At 32.7% G+C, this 18,704-nt stretch overlaps 1 protein-coding gene across 2 annotated transcripts in view; it reads left to right on the plus strand.

Moving 5' to 3' along the window:
• Positions 1 to 18,704, plus strand: part of CDC73 (cell division cycle 73) — a 111,243-nt gene that overhangs the window by 24,880 nt on the left and 67,659 nt on the right. For both annotated transcript variants that reach the window (XM_045809561.2, XM_045809560.2), the window contains exons 8-10: positions 694 to 792; positions 3,400 to 3,478; positions 5,359 to 5,423. In XM_045809561.2, the coding sequence (XP_045665517.1) occupies positions 694 to 792; positions 3,400 to 3,478; positions 5,359 to 5,423 (243 nt within the window). The remainder of the gene's footprint in view (positions 1 to 693; positions 793 to 3,399; positions 3,479 to 5,358; positions 5,424 to 18,704) is intronic.

The raw sequence follows: 18,704 nt of genomic DNA on the forward strand, positions 1-18,704 counted from the left end.
TGGATTCTTCTAGATTTAGTGTCTCTCACACAATACTTTATTATTTTTAAAGTATGAGATTTGATTTTCATATATTTTCAGTGATTTTCATAGGATTAAGACTTTGTTTGCATTTGTTACTGTTTTGACTTTTGCACTGCTGGTGCAAAAGCAGTGGTTGATTAACTCCTGGCATCTTGGCATGAATCAAGTTTTTAAAAATACTTCCCAATTTAAAAATCTTTTAAAAGTGTACAATAACTCCTAACAAACAGTATTTTAAAGCTTTCCACATCTCATATAAATTGTAGCAATCTGAGATTAGAACTGGAGTTTATTATACCTAGAAGAAGATATAGTAATTGATTTCTTTGAGAATTAAGCCTCTTGTGACAGCAAATCTCATTTTTATTTCAATAACTTGTTTCTTAGCTACATATTTGAATAGATGCAGAATATGCATACATTTATAACCAATTAAACAGTTTAAGTAAAATAAAAATCAATGAATAACAATGTATTTACAATATTTTGTTTTGGAATCAGTTTTTAAGTAGTAATTCGATTTTTATTTGTGTGTATAGTAAAGAACACCTCAGTGATGTAGTAGGGAAGAATTGATAGGAAGAAAACAGTCTGAAATTGTTTATTAAATAAACTTACTGCCTTGAATACTTAATTTTAAGTGGACTAATTAATCCATTTATATTTTAGAATTTTTCCAAGAATATTTTTGCAATTCTTCAGTCTGTAAAAGCTAGAGAAGAAGGGCGTGCACCTGAACAGCGGCCAGCCCCAAATGCAGCACCTGTGGTAAGAATGTTTTACTGCTTATATATTAATTTTAATGAAGATGACTCTTGTTTTTCAGTATTGTAATTTTGAAAACATGTCATCTTCAAGTTTTTAAATCAGTAGCTTTTAAATCTTTTGCTGCTTCAATATTCTTGAAATATGTGAAAATCTTCCCCACAGTGAGATCTCACCTCACAAAAGTTGGGTTGGCTGTTATCAAAAAGACAGGAAGTAAGTGTTGGCAAAGATATGGGGCAAAAGGAACCCTTATGCACTCTTGATGGGAATGCAAATTGGCATAGCCACTAGTGAAAACAGCATTGAAGTTCCTTAAAAAATTAAAAATAGAGCTGTTGTATGAACCTGCAGTTCTACTTCTGGGTATTTATTTGAAGAAAATGAAAACACTAACTTGAAAAGATATGTGCACCTTCATGTTCATTGCAACATTATTTACAATAGCCAAGAAACAGAAACAAGTGTCCATTGATGGATGAATGGATAAAGAAATTGTGGTATATACACACAATGGAATGATGTTCAGCCATAACATATAATGTAATTTTGACTTTTGCAACAACATGGATGGACCTTGAGGGCATTATGCTAAGTGAGATAGGTTAGAGAAAGACAAATGCCTTGTGATCTCTTTTATATGTGGAATCTAAAAACAAAAAGCTTATAGATACAGGGGACTGATTGGTGGTTGCTAGAGGTGGGGGTAGGTGAGGAGTGTGAGAAATAGGTGAGGCTGGGGTGGTGGTTAAAAGATAAGCCAACAATAGTAACAACTTAAAAAATGCCAAGCAACCAAAACAGAAAAAAAAAAAAAGTTACTTAAGCAATAATTCTTAGAAACACGCATGGGTTAGAATCTGAAAGGGGTGAATTAGGAAAAGCCCTCTGAGAAGTTGTGTAAAGTAACAGACCTATTCATTCTTGCTTGGGAGAATCATTACCATTGTTAGAGATATAAATCCCTATTACAGCCCATTTGGGGGCTTTTTCTGAAATCTTTGGTATCTGTGACTTCCTGGTGAATGTGTTGTGTTTCTCCTGATCACAGATGATTTGGTTCTTCATTGTACCTTAGTTTTAGCCATTTGGAGAGTTGACTGCCTCACTCATTGAGTTGCCACTTAGGACCTCTCCAAAGTAAATTTCGTGTATGGCGTATAGCCTATATTTAAACTAAAATGTGTCCTCCAGTTTTGTTGAAAATCCTTTCAGCTAGTTTCATATGATTCAACAAAGGAAATAAAATTGTTTTTATGTTATATACATTTTTAAAAAATATATTAAAATTTGAAAGAGCACTAATACAGTCTTTGAAATATCTAGTAGTTTTGCTTGTTCATAAAATCATTGGTATTTAATTCTTAAGAGGTAATGGACTTTTATTGGTATTTAGGTTAATACTTCGAGTTGACTTTCCAGTAGGTACTTCAATGCCTACTATTGTCAGGCAGTGTGCTGACAAAAATACAAGAGATACCTGCCCTCCTCGAGCTTAAAGTCTTGTAAGACATAGAGATGAGTAAAAAAAAGTAGTGAAACAAATATTGTGATGGTAAAACACAGGGTGCTTATAATTATGAATTGGTTGATTTGAATAGCATTTGATAGGAAACTTATGTCAGATCTTAAAACAGTTGAACCATTATCCTTGTGATAGAGGTTTGTTTTTTTTTTTTGTATTTCTATAATCATTAAGATACATAAAAATTTTAATTTTGGCATTTAACTATAGTGTATACCTAGTGAGCATCTTGAATTAACCATCTTTTATCTCGATTAATACTTAGGGTAGCATCCTGTTGTAACAAAATGAAAAGTACTTTAGTCTTTCTGAATACCATGAATTTCCCAAGTAATTTAGGGAATATTCTTTAAATATGCTTTTTTAGATTATTATAGACTGAATTTTTTTTTAAGAAATTTTTTTAAAGATTTTATTTATTTGACAGAGCACGAGAAGAGGGAGAAGCAGGGAGCCCAATGTGGGGCTCAATCCCAGGACCCTGGGATCATGATCAGAGTTAAAGGCAGATGCTTAACTGACCGAGCCACCCAGGTGTCCCTAGACTGAATTTTAGATAAAGTATTTGTGAATTAAGCTTACATCATTAGATTGACAACTTATTCTAAGTATCTTCACAAATAACACCTTTATTAGCTTCAGTCTTATCTTACACATTTAAGTATTAATAACAGTTTGGAGAATAATTTTGTTAAAAGGCTCTAAAATGTCAGTTCAGTAAACTTTGAATTAAGTTTTTTTGTTAAAAGCAATTCATAATTGAGTTTTATTATTTCATGAAGAAATTTAATCAGAATGAAATTATTAAGCACACCTATTTTATTTCTGCAGTTTGTAAGAGTTTTGCATTTTGCCTTGATACAAGTTTATTTGGAGTCCATTGCCCTTGTCCCTGATAGCAATGATAATTTTCTACCAGTAAACAGTATCTTGAAAATAAGAATCAAATGACTCCCCACTTTTGTCTTATTGGCTATTTTAAGAAAAAAATCTTAGAAAATAATATACTTATCATGGCTTTTATTCTGAGTTTTAAGTAACAATTTAAAATATTAACATGTAACTCATAATTAATTTTTCTACAGGATCCCACATTGCGTACCAAACAGCCTATCCCAGCTGCCTACAACAGATACGACCAGGAAAGATTCAAAGGAAAAGAAGGCAAGTTACTTAATTATTATATTCCCTTTACTTTGGTGGTGCTAAATGTGAGAGGTAGTGTAGCCTGATGTTCACAAGCAGGTGTTGGCAAACATCTGCAGGCCAAATCTGGTCCAACACATATTATAAATAAACTTTTGCTAGAACACAGTGGCATTCATTTTTGTATTATCTGTGGTTCCTTGGTGTTGTGATAGCAGTGTTAAGTTGTGACAGAGATTGTCGGGCCTGCAGAACCTTAAAATACTATCTGGTCTTTTACAGAATACATTTACCAACCCTTGGGGCACCTGGGTAGCTCAGTCGGTTAAGTGTCTGACTCTTGATTTCAGCTCAGGGCATGATCTCAGGGTTGTGAGATTGAACCCTGCATTGGGCTCCACAATAGGTGTGGAGCCTGCTTGGGATTCTCTCTCTCCCTCTGCCTCTCATCCCCATCATGCTCGATTGCACAGTCTTTGTCTCTCTCTCAAAAAAAAAATTGCCAACCCCTGGTTAACTGCATGGATTATGGATCCAGATTGCCTGTATCACAGTTACTTTTTGTGTGAATTTTGATAAATTAACTGCATTCTGTTTTAATTTCCTCTTGGGTTTCATTGCAATACTGATAATAGTTTTAGTATCTATCTTTTAGTTTCATTGTGGGGATTAAACTAGTTAATGAAGTGTTTGAATAGTGACTGGTATATAATCTATCTATAAATATTTCCTATTATTAATATTCTGCCTCTCAGAAGTTCAGACTGGAGATTCTATATATAAAATCATGTTTCTGAAATTGTAAATGTATACATTGAGATCTTGGGAAGCATAGATTTTAGAAACTGTGAGGGCTTATTTTGGCATAGCCTACGTGGTATACTGGCTAATGCAGTAGTGAACCATTTCCATGTTATTGTGGTGGTTAGTGAAGTGGCACTAATGTCATTGTAATATCTCTTGGGATCTTCATTTATCTTGATTTGTGGGGAAAAAATGAGGTAGAAGCAACTGGAAGTTTAACTTTTACGATTTTTTTTCTGCTTAATCTGAAATCTCCATTTAAGTTTCATTAAAGGATATATTACTTCTATACAGTGAATTTTGTGTGGTGACTTCATTTACTGGTTAAAGGCATGTACTGTGACTACATGCTGTAGAAATACAGTGGTTCATTCTTTTATTTACTGAGGTGTTTTTCTTGTGGAACAAATTATGTAAAGTAGGGTTTGGCAAATTATAGCTCACGGACCAAATCCAGTCTTCTGTGGGCCAAATCAGGCCATGCCCATTTGTTTACGTATTTGTTTATCTTACTTTTGTACTGTACCTGCAAAATCAGTAGTTGTGATAGAGACATATAGCTTGCAATGTGTAAAATATTTGATGTATTTGTATTAATGTAATATGCCTTTATAGAAAGGCATATTGAAATTTTCTCCTGGATCCTTTATCACTATTCACAGCATTGCTTTTCTACAAATAATGTAACATATGCCTATGATTATAATTTTGAAACACAGCTTTTTATATTTTAAGGCTTTTAGTGCTACTGTAATTGAGTATTAGAGGTAAATAATTTAGAAGTTATAAAGTATTTTATTCAGTCTAATTTTTGATATTCCCAAAATATCCAGACTTTTGAACACAATTGTAGAAATAGTCTTAACCAACTTCTACACAAAGGCTTTGCTGGCGTGTATTGAATATATTTTTGGGACTAGTATCCCTTTTAAGGTTTTTATCTTCATATATATGTAATTTAATTTTCTATGTATAGTACGTTTGATGCTTTGCTATACTATTAAACTGTCAGATTATAACACAGATTATTACTTTAGGTTTGTTATTGATCATGAAATACATAAAATCTAATTGCAAACCCACTTTCTTTGTAGAAACGGAGGGCTTCAAAATCGACACTATGGGCACGTACCACGGTATGACACTGAAATCTGTAACGGTAAGTCACTTTGACTGCAGAGGTTCTTTTGTTTCAGGCGCTTTATGTGAGTAGCGATGTTGAAGAAAATCTTTGTTCTCCGTTATTTTCTATTTCAAACGTTTATCTTTAATGACTAATGGTGCTGATAGATCTGTACGGTGATTATTTGATTTATGGATATCCTTTTTTTGGTTTAGCTGAGTTGGGTGTGTTTAAATAAAAGCTGTTTTGATTAATTTACAAGTAGGATGGATGCTACCTGGTTAGTAGGTTGGTTAGAGTATTTAATGCCAGTGAAGATTTACAAGGTCTAATTTAGGAGAATTATTTTCCATAGTATCTTACGTTCTTTAAAATGTTATGCCTTATGCTCTTTAAAAAAACAGATTGTAATGGTTGGTGCAATATTTACAAAGTGCATACTTGCCAGAACCAGGCACTTAGATGTCCACAATTACAAGCCTTTGGCTCACTTTTGGCAGACTTTCCTTTATACTTTTTTAACATACTAAAAATGATTATTTCTGGATGTTCTGACCAGGCCCCTATTCAACACTTAATTTTTATTTAGTCAGTGATAGATAGAATTTGGTAATGTAGAGCAGGAATTCTGTTAACCTTATTTTGAGTATTTATATTACAGATTATTAATATACTTTAAAATACTATGTATATGTATTAGAGTACCTATATATTTTAAAGCTAATACCAAACTTACTTTGTCTTTGTTTACGAATCATCAGATCTTTGAGGACTCAATATGACATGGAATCATCATATATTTGCTGTGATTTCTCAGAATTAAAATATATCTTGTCATGCTTTTCCAGAGCATATAGCAAATAAATGTGGAGAATCTGATACTAAAAGTTGACCTTTTTTTTTTTTCCCCTGGACTTCAAATTGGAATTGAGTATTAGATATTTTGCTAATACACTTGTTTTTAACTTGTCATCAGATTTGTTTTGTATGATTGAAATTGAATGTGAACTCATTAATTCATTTAACAAGTACTTATTGAGCGCTTGTGGCAGACCCTGATCCAGTTGCTGGGACTATAGATATAAATAAGACAGACAGGGCTTCTGTAGAGAGAGTAGTCAGAGGGGCCTCTCTGAGCAGGTGACTGTTGAGCACAGACCTTGCAGAAAAGCATTCTATGAAAGACTGCTCAAGGGTAAAGACTGAGGCCCAGTGAGTAACAGCATGAGGCCAGTATCTCCGCAGCGTAGAGAATGAGGGAAAGGTGGTAAAAGATGAGATACACTTATCTTACTAGATTTGTCTAGTTCTTCCTGATTTCAAGATGTAGCTCATGGCCGTAAGATTAAATTTTTAAAAGATTCATTTATTGACATTTTCTTGAGAATAGAACTTGCTTATTGGCTATTCCCTAAGTGAGTTAATCGTGGAACTGCGGTTGTTATACTTAGGTAACCATCAGAGGGAGTTTTTTGTGGTTGTGGTCATTGTTGTTTTAACTTTTGTCTCATCTGAAATGCCATGAAATTGGTTTCATTACTGAGCTTCTGTTCAAATAGTAAAATCAGTGATAGTTTTTATAGTGATGCTTTTTACAGAACAGTTTTTCTAAAATCCAAGGACAGCTTCTTAATTAGAGTAATACGGCTCTGCTTCCTCATTAGACTTGGCTTCTAAATATACTTACAAGAGAGGAGAATTTAAACAAATTTATGTTGTTTGTTTTTACAGAGATAATCACATAAAGACATTGTGTGGGAATGCAACAGAAAGACTAAATATGGTCAAATTGTTGGTACTTTCCATATTTTAATGCCCCGTTTGAATATCTTTACCGTTTGTGACCTGATTCATTTTAGCAGTTGTTAGAGAATACATGCAGAAGTTTGAACTTGAAAGCTTTGAAGTTGCTATGATGATTGTTTCTTTTACGTGAATCTCAAGCTTACGCTTCCAGTGTAATGTTTTTTTCTTTGGAATTATTACCTATTTATGAGCTTTTGAGTTTCACCAACTTTGTCTTATTTTCCAATGAGGATTTCTCTTGTGATACCCAGCCAGACACGCAAAAGCAGTTAAATATATGTTAAAGGCTTTGTTCCACAGATGTGACTTCCTTTCTAGTTTACATATGAGCTCATTTTAGGTACCACTGTTTTTCAGGGTTTTGACATGTTCAGTTGATCTACATAGTTATTAAAATTATCAGTCTATATTAGGACGGGTCTATATATCTTTTAAATGCAAGACACCGGAGTCCTTTTAGATACAAAATTCAGTTAATCAAGTTGTGCAGATGGCTAGAAAATTTTTATGTAATTTATTTTTTTGTCTGAATTTGTTATAGAGAAAGCATGTGTTTTGAGAGTATTTCGTAAGAATCATAAGTTATTGAAATTTATAAAAAATTAAGGCTCTGGCAGGGTATTAGATAATATTTTTTAATGAAGATAATAATTTATACAAATTCATTTTATGAATAGAAGCCCAGGTATCTTTTAAAGTTACAAGTTTGTATACTTGAGTCTGGTTAACTTTTGACTTAGGCCAAGAAGTACAGTAGCTTAAGACACGGATGTTGGAGTTGCTCAGGGGCTTTTCCGAGTTGGTAGACTTACCCCAAAATATGTTAGTTGGGTTGTATATTGTTTAAGAAATACTAGATTAAACAGATTTTGTGGTACAGAATATATGAATATCTAAATTGGAATACAGTCGTATACGCTCTTTTTCCCAGGCTTGTTTGCCCCTAGTGTTTGCCCCTTTTCTCCCTCCTTTTGAGAACACTGGGAAGAACTAGAATTGTGTAGAACCAGTTTAAGTGAAACTATCTTAGTAGTTATGGGTTGGGACTAGAAACCATTTAGTATAGGGAACATCAGAATGTATTTGCATGGATTCCTTTTGTGAAAGGAGCCATCTTAGACTAAGTAAATGCAGTTGACAGTGCTTTTCGTTAAGGAGATGATCAAGACTTTTCTATGTTGGCAAAGAACTTATCTGTGGTTCCACTGGAAAAGGAATAAAAAGATATGATCACAGTTCACTCTTGTTATTTGTGACAATTTGATAATTGAATTGAGAACTACTTCATTCTAACCTCCCAATCTAGCGTATTAATGCTCAGGTAGGAAGGTCACATACTCTAGCCTCTATTCATTCTTTTCTTGGTTCTTACTGAGTATCACTGACTCTTAATTACCTTGCTGTCTTCATTTTAGAGGAAACATTTTACGCTCTGAAATTGTGCAGATCAAAAGCTTTCCTTTAAGATTGTTCTTTGAGTTGACTCTAATGGAATTGTAGTTTTTATAATAAGCCTTTTTTGGGGAACCATTTTCCTAGTAGTAGGTACAGTTGGGTGGATATTCAGTATCCACATTAGAGTTGTAATCGCCATCAGCTTTCACTATTTAGTAAAATCCAGAATCTCAATCTCTCAACATAAAGTTATATTCTTAAGAAGGAACACATTTATTAGTAACCTCCAGCTCCCCTGTTTTACAAAGTTTTCTTCATTCTCATTCGGTTATTAATTAACTTGTTCATCTTTGCTTGGAGTGTTAATGAAAGTGCTCTAGTAACAGCAGTGCTGTAGAGTGTTAATGGAAGTGCTCTAGTAACAGTAATGCTGTAGAATTGTGTCTAGAGTCTAGGCTAGCAGAGGATGGAGACAGTTGATTAAGACTTTCTTACTAAACACTCTTCTTTCCTTCCCTTATTTTCCTTCAGTAAATATTTTTTGAGTGCTTATTGTAATAGTTATTGTGTAGATTTTAAGGGTGCCTGTGGGAAAATTTCTTCCCAGAGTTAGATGCAGCCTGTTTATAAATACTAGTGCACTGACATCATATGCCTCTCTTAGCATACTTCTGGGATCATTCATTATGCCAATCTAAATGTGGTCCCACATATGTTTTATTAGGCATCCACTGTCATTCAAAATTTTATTTTACGCACTATGATTTAAAAATAAAAGTATGTCACAAAAACAGTCTGGATTTTCAGCTTCTTTTGAAAAGCTGTCTGGCATGACTGGGTACCGGGTCTATAGTCTAGTGTATTTAGAGTCACACTAATCCAAACAATGACTACCTTTAGATGGGATGTTTTCTTTAGGTTGCCCATAGGCCTCACTGCTCTGTTGTCTTCGATCTAGTCTTAACTTAAATGCAGTTGGCCCTTAAACAACACTGAGGTTAGGGGTACTGATACCCCCCAACCCCCTTGCAGGCAGTTGAAAATTTGCATATTGCACATAACTTTTGACTTGCCCAGACTTAACTACTAATAACCTCTTGTTGCCTGGAAGCCTTACAGATAACATACAGTCTATTAACACATATTTTTTATGTTAGATGTATTATATACTGCATCTTAAAATAAAGCTAGCTAGAGACAAGAAAACGTTTAGAAGTAAGGAAGAGAAATACATTTATGATACTGTACTATAAAAATATCCACATATAAGTGCATCTGTGCAGCTCAAACCCATATTGTTCAAGGGTCAGTGGTACTACCTTCTTAGACCCTACTGGCCTTTGAGTTTGAAAGTCTTGATCTAAATAAAGGCAGTGATATCTTGTTAAAGAAGGTAATCAGTTGAAAGCGCTACATGTTTAAGGGTTCAAAGTCAGTTCTGGCTGTGAGTCCCAACTCTTCCACTCAATATGCCACTAATGAAGGTGAGATTATTTAACCTTTCAATGAGTGGTCTTGTTTTTATTTTGTAATAAAGATAATAGAACTTACAGTGTTGTTGAGGACTAAAAGAAACACTATGTAAAATGCTTAGCACAGGGAAGACTCAAATAATGGTTACTTTTATTATGAATTTACAATTTTATGTATAATCTCACTTTGATTTAAGTGTAAATGTAGGCAACTATAGTTTCACAGATGTATTTAATATTACATGTTTAATGATGCCATGTTCATTCAAAGTTATGAAGACTAGTTTATTTAAATATTATGAAAACTCTTTTCCTTTTTAGTAATTGGGATATTTTTACTGTGGCTGTATATGTTTATCTTAGTGTTCTTTACCCTGTGAGAGAAAATGGCTGCAAAGAAGTTATCATATAGTGGGTGATAACTTAGCTAGGTTAGGCTTTTCTGACTACCTGTTGGGACTCATATATAAAAAGAAATAAGGGACATCTGGCTGCTTAGTTGGTGGAGCATGTGACTCTTGATCTCAGGGTCATGAGTTCAAGCTCCACATTTTTGGCATAGATCTTACTTAAAATTTTTTTTAATGAAATTTATTTAGATTTAAATTATTTGATCAAAAGAAGTATATGGGGGAATGGGTGACATCGGTGAAGGGGATTAAGAGGTACAAACTATCAGTTATAAAACAAGTCACATGGAATGAAAAGCGCAGCATAGGAATATATTTAGTATTGTATTACACTTATCATGGTGAGCATTTCATAATATGTATAATTATTGAATCACTATTTTTATATTGAAACTACTTTATGTGAACTATACTTCCAATAAAAATTAAAAAAAATTAAAGAGCATAATTATTGGGATTTTAATAAGTTGTTGTAATTATAAATAAGAATATTATTTTATAATTCAAATTATTTGCATTCTGTATTTACATTGGTATATTATCCTGCTTGAATATTATATTGCACTTAAAATAATCTTCAGAACTTGTTGGCTATCTTGATACTTCAGGGAACTGGGTGGTTCTGTTCTCCGTCCACCTGAGCAATATAAAAGTGTACCCCCAAACAAAACAAAATATTACTTGGTTTCTGTCAGTTACTTGTTCTATGTCTTAAGCTTTTGGAAGTTAATTTTATATGTTTACTACCTGTTATATGAAGTAATACCTAAGTAGTAACATGTTAATATTTTGTACAGTTTTATTTATAATGTTTGCATTTTTATAGACTTTTCTAAGAGTTCATCACTTAGACAATATTTTTTTCTCTGTACTCAAAACACCTCTCATATCCTTTTTATAGTAGTTTTTCCCAGTGATTTTTCCAGCTTTTTTTCTTTTTTTTTTTTTTAACGTGCTCATTATAGATCTGGACTGTGTCTGTATACAGGGAAGATAAGGTGCAAGAGAGAGTTTTCTGTTATGATTTGTTGGCCTCTTTGTTGCAGCAAATTAGGCATTAGTTTTGTCATCTCAAAAATGGTATTATAATAACTTCTCTGGCATTTGTTTAGAGGTTTACATATATCACCTTGTTTACATTGTTCTTTTCAGTGCTGTTCACTTGTAGCATTGAATTAATTATAGTTTTTGAGGAATATTTTTATATTTAAACATGGGTAACGTTTTGTAAACTTTTTATACTGAATAATACAGAAAATACCCTCCTCTCCTTTTTTAAGTTAGGTAGTATTTATACTGAACACTTATTTAGATGGGTGTGTATTAATCTCCTTCCACTGATACTCCTTGTGGTAAGAGATATTAAAATCTAATTTTACCTTTGTGTTTTGTCAACATAGTCAACATTTGATGCTAATCTAATTCAAGAAATAATCTAATTCAAGAAAAATGAATTATAAAAACAGGTGTCAGGAAATTTTAATGCATATAAAGTACATTATTTTTATAATACTGCTTTTTTGTTTCTTTTAGTTTATGTATTTTATTGTGCTTTATTGAAAATCCATTGCACAGTGGATGGTACTTTTGGTGTAAGCCTATACAATTAAACTCCATTAATTTAGCTTTACATTTCTTTAAAGAGTAATTATTGTTTTATCCAAAGTATCTTAGAGATTTTAATAAAATCTATAAGGTGTCTTTAAAATTAATCTACTCATGACCATGTAGTTAATATAGTCACAGAACTTCTGAGACTTATTTTTGAAAGAAACAAAGTTAACCTTGGCACATATGTCAGAAGTAGCCTAGAAACTGTTGTGTAATTTTTAATAACAATGTTAGTGTCACCTTTTCTTCAGTGCTTTAATATTGATCAGTGTAAGAACAGGAGAAAATAGAAACCAGTTTGGAAATATAGTATTTTCTTAACGGCATGATAAAAATTTATACTATAAATTTCATTTTGATTATATAAAATCTTTTAAGTGTAATTCCATGTATAATGCTATAGTTATTTATGACCCAGATATGCACAAAAGCAAACTTTAAAAAAAAAAAATCTCTCTTGAACCTGCTACAATACAGTGTTTTATTCCAGTTTCTATTTACCTTCATCAGTACTTCAGTCCATTGAACATACTTCATTGCTTTTAAATTCTAACTCCTTCTCAGGTATAATTTTAGACTAACTACCATTGTTGTTTAATACAGGCATGACTGTATTTTATATATTATATATTTCCCTTATTTTGAGGAAAAAAGTTCATATTTAATATTTCCCTTAATTTCATACCAAATGATTTGAATCAGTTTGTTCATATGAAGAAAGCTAGTATATTTAATAATAGTCTATAATTGGATGTTTAGGTATTTCCTTGATAGGTACTTTTCTGTTGGTGGTTGTTGGCTGAGTTTTAGTTTGCTGTACCAGTTTCTAGGTCTTCATAAATTGATTTAAATCTTCAATGAATTTCAATCTTTTGTATAAATCCTACATTCAAATTTTATTTTCTTTGTTGTCTTAATTATATTTGTCTTAATATTCATTGCATTTCTAGTTAGTTCATCCCTTTACCTTCCCTTTCCCCAATCCTGCCAAACCTCATTTGATCTTTAATTCTAAGTTTTGGTTTCTTTTCCAGGTCTTTTTCTTGATGGATGTTTCTTTTAGTGTTGTTCTTCTTGTCTTTCCTGCTTCTCATGTTCCTCTGTGAGTGACTGTTCCCACGTTCACTTTAAGTATCTGTTTTTAAACTCTTACTTACTTCTGGTCTGGACAAATCTTAGTATTTAGAAACTGAGCTCTTATTTGAAATTTCAGAATGGTGCTTTGCTGTGAATAAGTTGAAGACATTCATTTGAAATGCTAAGGAATTAAAGCTTTTTTAAGATTTTATTTTGACTTCATTGGAGGTAAAAGGCATACCATAGAACTCAGGTAATTAACTCACTATTGAAGTTGTCATATTTTATGTTGTCATTAAAAAACATTTGTTCTTTGCATTTAGATTTTTGCAGTAATATATAAGATCAAACAGTTATTTTGAAATCAAGTCAATTTAATATTTTACAAAATTTTAAGTCAGAAATAACTGATTTAATATCATCATCTACAAACAGTGAATTCTGGACACTATCCATCTAATGATTTACCATCCTAAATTTGATAGATGCTTCAAATCTTTTCAGTGTCTGTCATTTCTGTCTTATACATGTGTTGCTATAGACATTCTGGAATTGAATTCCTCATATATTTTAATATATCAAATTTGAGAACTAAAATTAAGCAGTTCTTTGACCATTTGGAAAAATTTGGACTTCTGTTATATAGAAAGCTTTTAGTTTTCTTTATTAAAAAAACAAAAAAAAAAATTCAGCTTCTGATATGATTGAAACATAATTTTATCTTAAAAGGTTATACAAAATATTTCAGTGTCCTTAGGAATTGTTAAGTTTTAATATAGAACTACATCATAATCAGCCATTCTGATAGTAAATTTGTGGGTACATCATAATTCCTGAAGAACTTTGGTATATATTGTCACATTTTTTCCCCCTACAAAAGTTACTTTAACAGGAAAAATAAACATTAAAAGCTTAATTATTTAAATAAATTTATGTTGGTAACATTTTTTCTTTATCTTGACTAAATGTAATAGATATAATATCTTCCAATAAATTGGTAGATACCAAATTTTGGGAGACCTGTAGTACACATTTGATTTATTTCTAAACATTTAGAGTCATTATTAGTATTTTTGAAAAGTTTGTATAATATATTTTTTAAGGCTTTATAAACATGAGCGTGCTGATGCAACATGCATCATTATGGAATAGTGGTGGGATTACATTTATATTTTATATTGGAACCCTCTTGTGGATTACTGAAGACCAGTCCATGGTCATATAAGCTGGTTCTAATTGCGTTAATTTTCGCCAACAGCTTTGTTATGTAACAGATAAAAAGCATAAGTAACTGCTGCTGATGAACAGTGACACAGAAGGTCGTATTCCCCTGGGAAGATTAGTTGCATGGATCCCAGGTTACCCAATAGGGTGGCATTTCCTTATTAATTTGCTATGGCCCGGAAAAAGGCTGAAAAACTGGGTAATAATACCATGGTAATGATACCATGAGAGATTTGTTATTTAAGCTTATGAGAGTAGCATTTGAATTGCTAAATGCTGATTTACTAATTTACACTGAGGAATGTAATTGTCAAGAATGCTGGATAGTCAGCTCTTGTATACGTGTTCTCTGTGTAAAGAAGCTCATGGGAGATCATGGTATAATGATAAGTTTGCACAGTGACATTAAATTATATCCTTCAGATGTTTAATGGTTTTAGAGTAAGGCTGCTTGATATTTGCATCTCTTCAATAAAGACAGACATGTTTGCAAGACCAGGGAACCTTTCTCCTTGGTTACTGCTTAGAGGGGCTTTGTCATCATTTGCCATTGTGACTTCTGTTCTTACTGGTGTGTCTGACTAATTCCAAGTAAATATGATGTATTTCTTTAGATGTATAGATTACTGATTTAAGTTTAGGACTAATATCTCATTCTCTTCCATTTGATTTCTTAAAAGGTGTTGATTAGGGACTAGGTCTTTTGAATTTAAAATTCATGATGTCGATATCCAAAGGTTCTGATCTGTCACTAGAGAGAGTAGGCAACGGTAGGTGGCCTAGCTAGAAGTCTGAGCTGTAGATCTAGGATTAGTCCTGTTTAGATGTGTTGATTTGGAAGGGGACACAAGGAGCAAGAATTTCCTACAGGATTTTGAAAATAACTTATTTCTATCTTCCATTTAGTCTCAGAGTGATAAATTAATGAGGTTACTTAAATCCCACTCTACTGATTAATTCAGTAATTTTAGTGCTACAAGACATTACAATTTAAGTGTTTTCTTGGCATTGTATAAAGGTATTTAAGATTTAGAATGCAGTCAGAATGAGTACAAAAACAAATATAATTAAAGTACAAATGGAGAAGTACTAATATGAGTACTGTTGTAGAAGACTGTATAAATAGATATATAATCATGCTGTCTTGGGATAAATCTTTTACCCATCTTAATGCTTCTTTGGCATATTTATTTGAAAGATGTGCATATATACATAATGTAATGCTAAGTACTAAGGATTTTTTTAATAAGGATAACTGGTCCTAAAGAAAATTTTCCTGATTTTAGTTCACAATTTACTTGGTTATACTTTTTATATAAAATTCAGCTAGACAATTTACTAGAACTGTTCAGTAATAGGAGAAGGAAGGTATTTTTCTCTTACACACATAAATGGTACCTCTCCATATAATCCACCCCCACATAAATGCATAAATAATTCTGATAAAACTGTGCTTGAAGTCCTCATTGGTACATTTAAACTATGCTAACATTTGTATTTGGTCTACAATGAAAAACTGCTATTTTTATTTAGGCTTTTATTTCTTTATGCTGTTCTGATTTTTGGTGCTTGCCTATAAAAAAATAAGCAATTCGTCTTTTACTACAGTAGGAGTTTCATATATAAGCTCTGTTTTGCTTTGTAATTTTAGGTTGAATTCATTGAACAATTATCAAGTCTGTAGGGAAAACTAATTTCCAAAACCACTCTGTTTGTTATCTAAGCTGAATTCTTAGAAACTTTACTGTGAAATTGTTTTTAATGAGAGTAGAGAAATGTAGGTTGGTTATGAACAAAAGTAATTAATGTAAAGGAATTTGTGTGGTTTAAGAGTGTTTTCATTATTGCCTTACTTTTTCTAGTTTGTAATGATTTAAAAGGCTTAAATGTAATGATTAAAATTGGGGGGTGGCAGACATTTTCTATAAAGGGCCAAATAGTATATTATTTAGACTTGTAGGCTAATAGGCAAAATGAGAGATTTTAGGTAGGTATTTACATAACAGGAGATAAACAAAATCTCCACAAATTTTCAATGACAAATATAATAATAATGAGTAAAATTTTATGTGATACTGATCTGCTAATGAGAAGAATGTTAATTTATTTTGGTGGCAGGATAACATTTTGTGGTTCAGAGTTAGTGTTCTGTATCACCAAAATTGATTGTAAATGTTCTGTAAATCTTTTATGTATTTCGTTTCTGAAAAAGTTATCTTTTCATACAGATAGATACTGGCGAATGCTTATATCAGTACATGAGCATGTGATATTACCTGAGCATATTTGTCACTTTGAAGGTGTTTCTAGAATTTTGTTAGATTATTTTCTTTACATTTGCCTTTTTAGCATGTCATTACATTTCAGATTTATTGTTGTCAATTGAAGGTTAGGTGGAAGTTCCAAACTTGGGTTAAAATTCAAATGTTGCGGTATGGACAAATGTGGGACACAAAGTGCTGTCTTTTGCATTCATTTGACCAGTATTTGTTGTGTGCCTGCCATATGCTGGGTAGTGGTATAGGCTGTGGGGATGCAGTGCAGTGATAAATAGAGGAGGGACAGACAGACAAAATATCAGTGATACATGCTTTTTAGAAAATTAAAATAGGATGAAATGATAAAACTGCATTTTTGCTGTGTGCGAGTCAGCAGTGCTAAATCATGAGAGGTCTCAGTCTCAAGTACGTAACTGCTGTGGTGCAAAGGCAGTCATAGATGGTATGTAATGAGTGAGCATGGTTACATTCCAGTAACTGTAAAACTTCCTTTATGGATACTGAAATTTGAATTTTGTGATTTTTACATGTCAAGAAATAGTATTATCATTTTAATTTTTTTTCTACACCTTAAAAATGTAAAAACCGGTTATGGCCCATGGGACATAGAAAAATAGGCAAGGGTCTGAATTTGGTCCACTAAGCTATAGCTGCTAACTTTAGGCTTTGCTTTTTTTTTTTTTTTTCCCCTTTTGCTTATAACAACTAATATTGTCTCGGCTCTGGAGGCCAGAAGTCTGAAATCAAGGTGTCAGCAGGGCCATACTCCCTCTGAACCCTTTGGGGGAATCCTTCCTTGCCTTAAGTTAAATTTTTATGAACCTGATGTTCATAAAATAAATTTTGTATACTGAATCAAGCAGTCAATACTTGAGTTGAATTTTATGGCCTGAGGAATTGATATTTAAATGAATTTTAGGAAGTATGTTATTTAAACACACACATACTTGGCATAGTCGTTAAGTAAGAACACTAACTTTTAACATTAAATGTATAAGAGTGGAGGCATTTGCATAATGGCTATTGCCTGTGTAATGTAGTTAGAACTATTATTTCTATTTGTCTTAGGAAATTGAGGAATATTAAATGAAAATTGTTAATGGTGGACTTGGGTTTTAGACTAACAGCAATGAGAAACTTATAAATTTCCTAGTACTGAAGAAATTAAAATTTTACCAATTTTTTACAATAAGGAATTTTTTATTGCTCAAAGCCAAGTAAAATGGATTTTTGGTATTTTTTTTTTTTAAAGAAAACTTCTCATAATAAAAGAATGTATCGAGTTTTGTTAACACATTCTCCTGATTGTGTGAGAATGTGATATTTGGGGAACAAAGTTATAAGGCTTTTTGATCTGTCAGCCAGACTGAGAAAACACTTCTGTGGAAATAGGAGCAGTTGATGAGTCTGTTGAGGAGTGAGGAGAGCAGGACAGAGTAATAAGCATGGACAAGAAGGAGAGGATTAGCAAGCCCACCTTCCTGCAGATTGCAGAGCCTCCTTAGTGTTCCTATCTTAAATACTCAAAAATGAAGAGATGTACATAGCCTATTCCAATTACAAAAATGGAAAGGGTTCCTTTTCAGTTCGTTATTATTTGACATCCTGGGAACGATCTTGTATAGTCCAGGTGCCTAACTACAGCATTCTCCTATCCCCATTCAGATTTTTTGCTTTCTGACAGTCATGAAGATTCCAGTGATCTGGCACTGCATTGTTTGTTATATAATGCATTAGTAAAGAAGCACAATTTACGGGGCGCCTGGGTGGCACAGTGGTTAAGCGTCTGCCTTCGGCTCAGGGCGTGATCCCGGTGTTATGGGATCGAGCCCCACATCGGGCTCTTCTGCTGGGAGCCTGCTTCTTCCTCTCCCACTCCCCCTGCTTGTGTTTCCTCTCTCGCTGGATGTCTCTATCTCTGTCAAATAAATAAATAAAATCTTTAAAAAAAAAAAAAAAGAAGAAGCACAATTTACCTAGCTACCCTCATCCTTCTCCTACCCTGTTCTTTCAAATGTCAGGTTCTCCTAAGTGTGAAGCCTA

Source organism: Ursus americanus, chromosome 2, assembly GCF_024610735.1.
Source record: "Ursus americanus isolate L20-20 chromosome 2, mUrsAme1.1.p, whole genome shotgun sequence".
NCBI lineage: Eukaryota > Metazoa > Chordata > Mammalia > Carnivora > Ursidae > Ursus > Ursus americanus.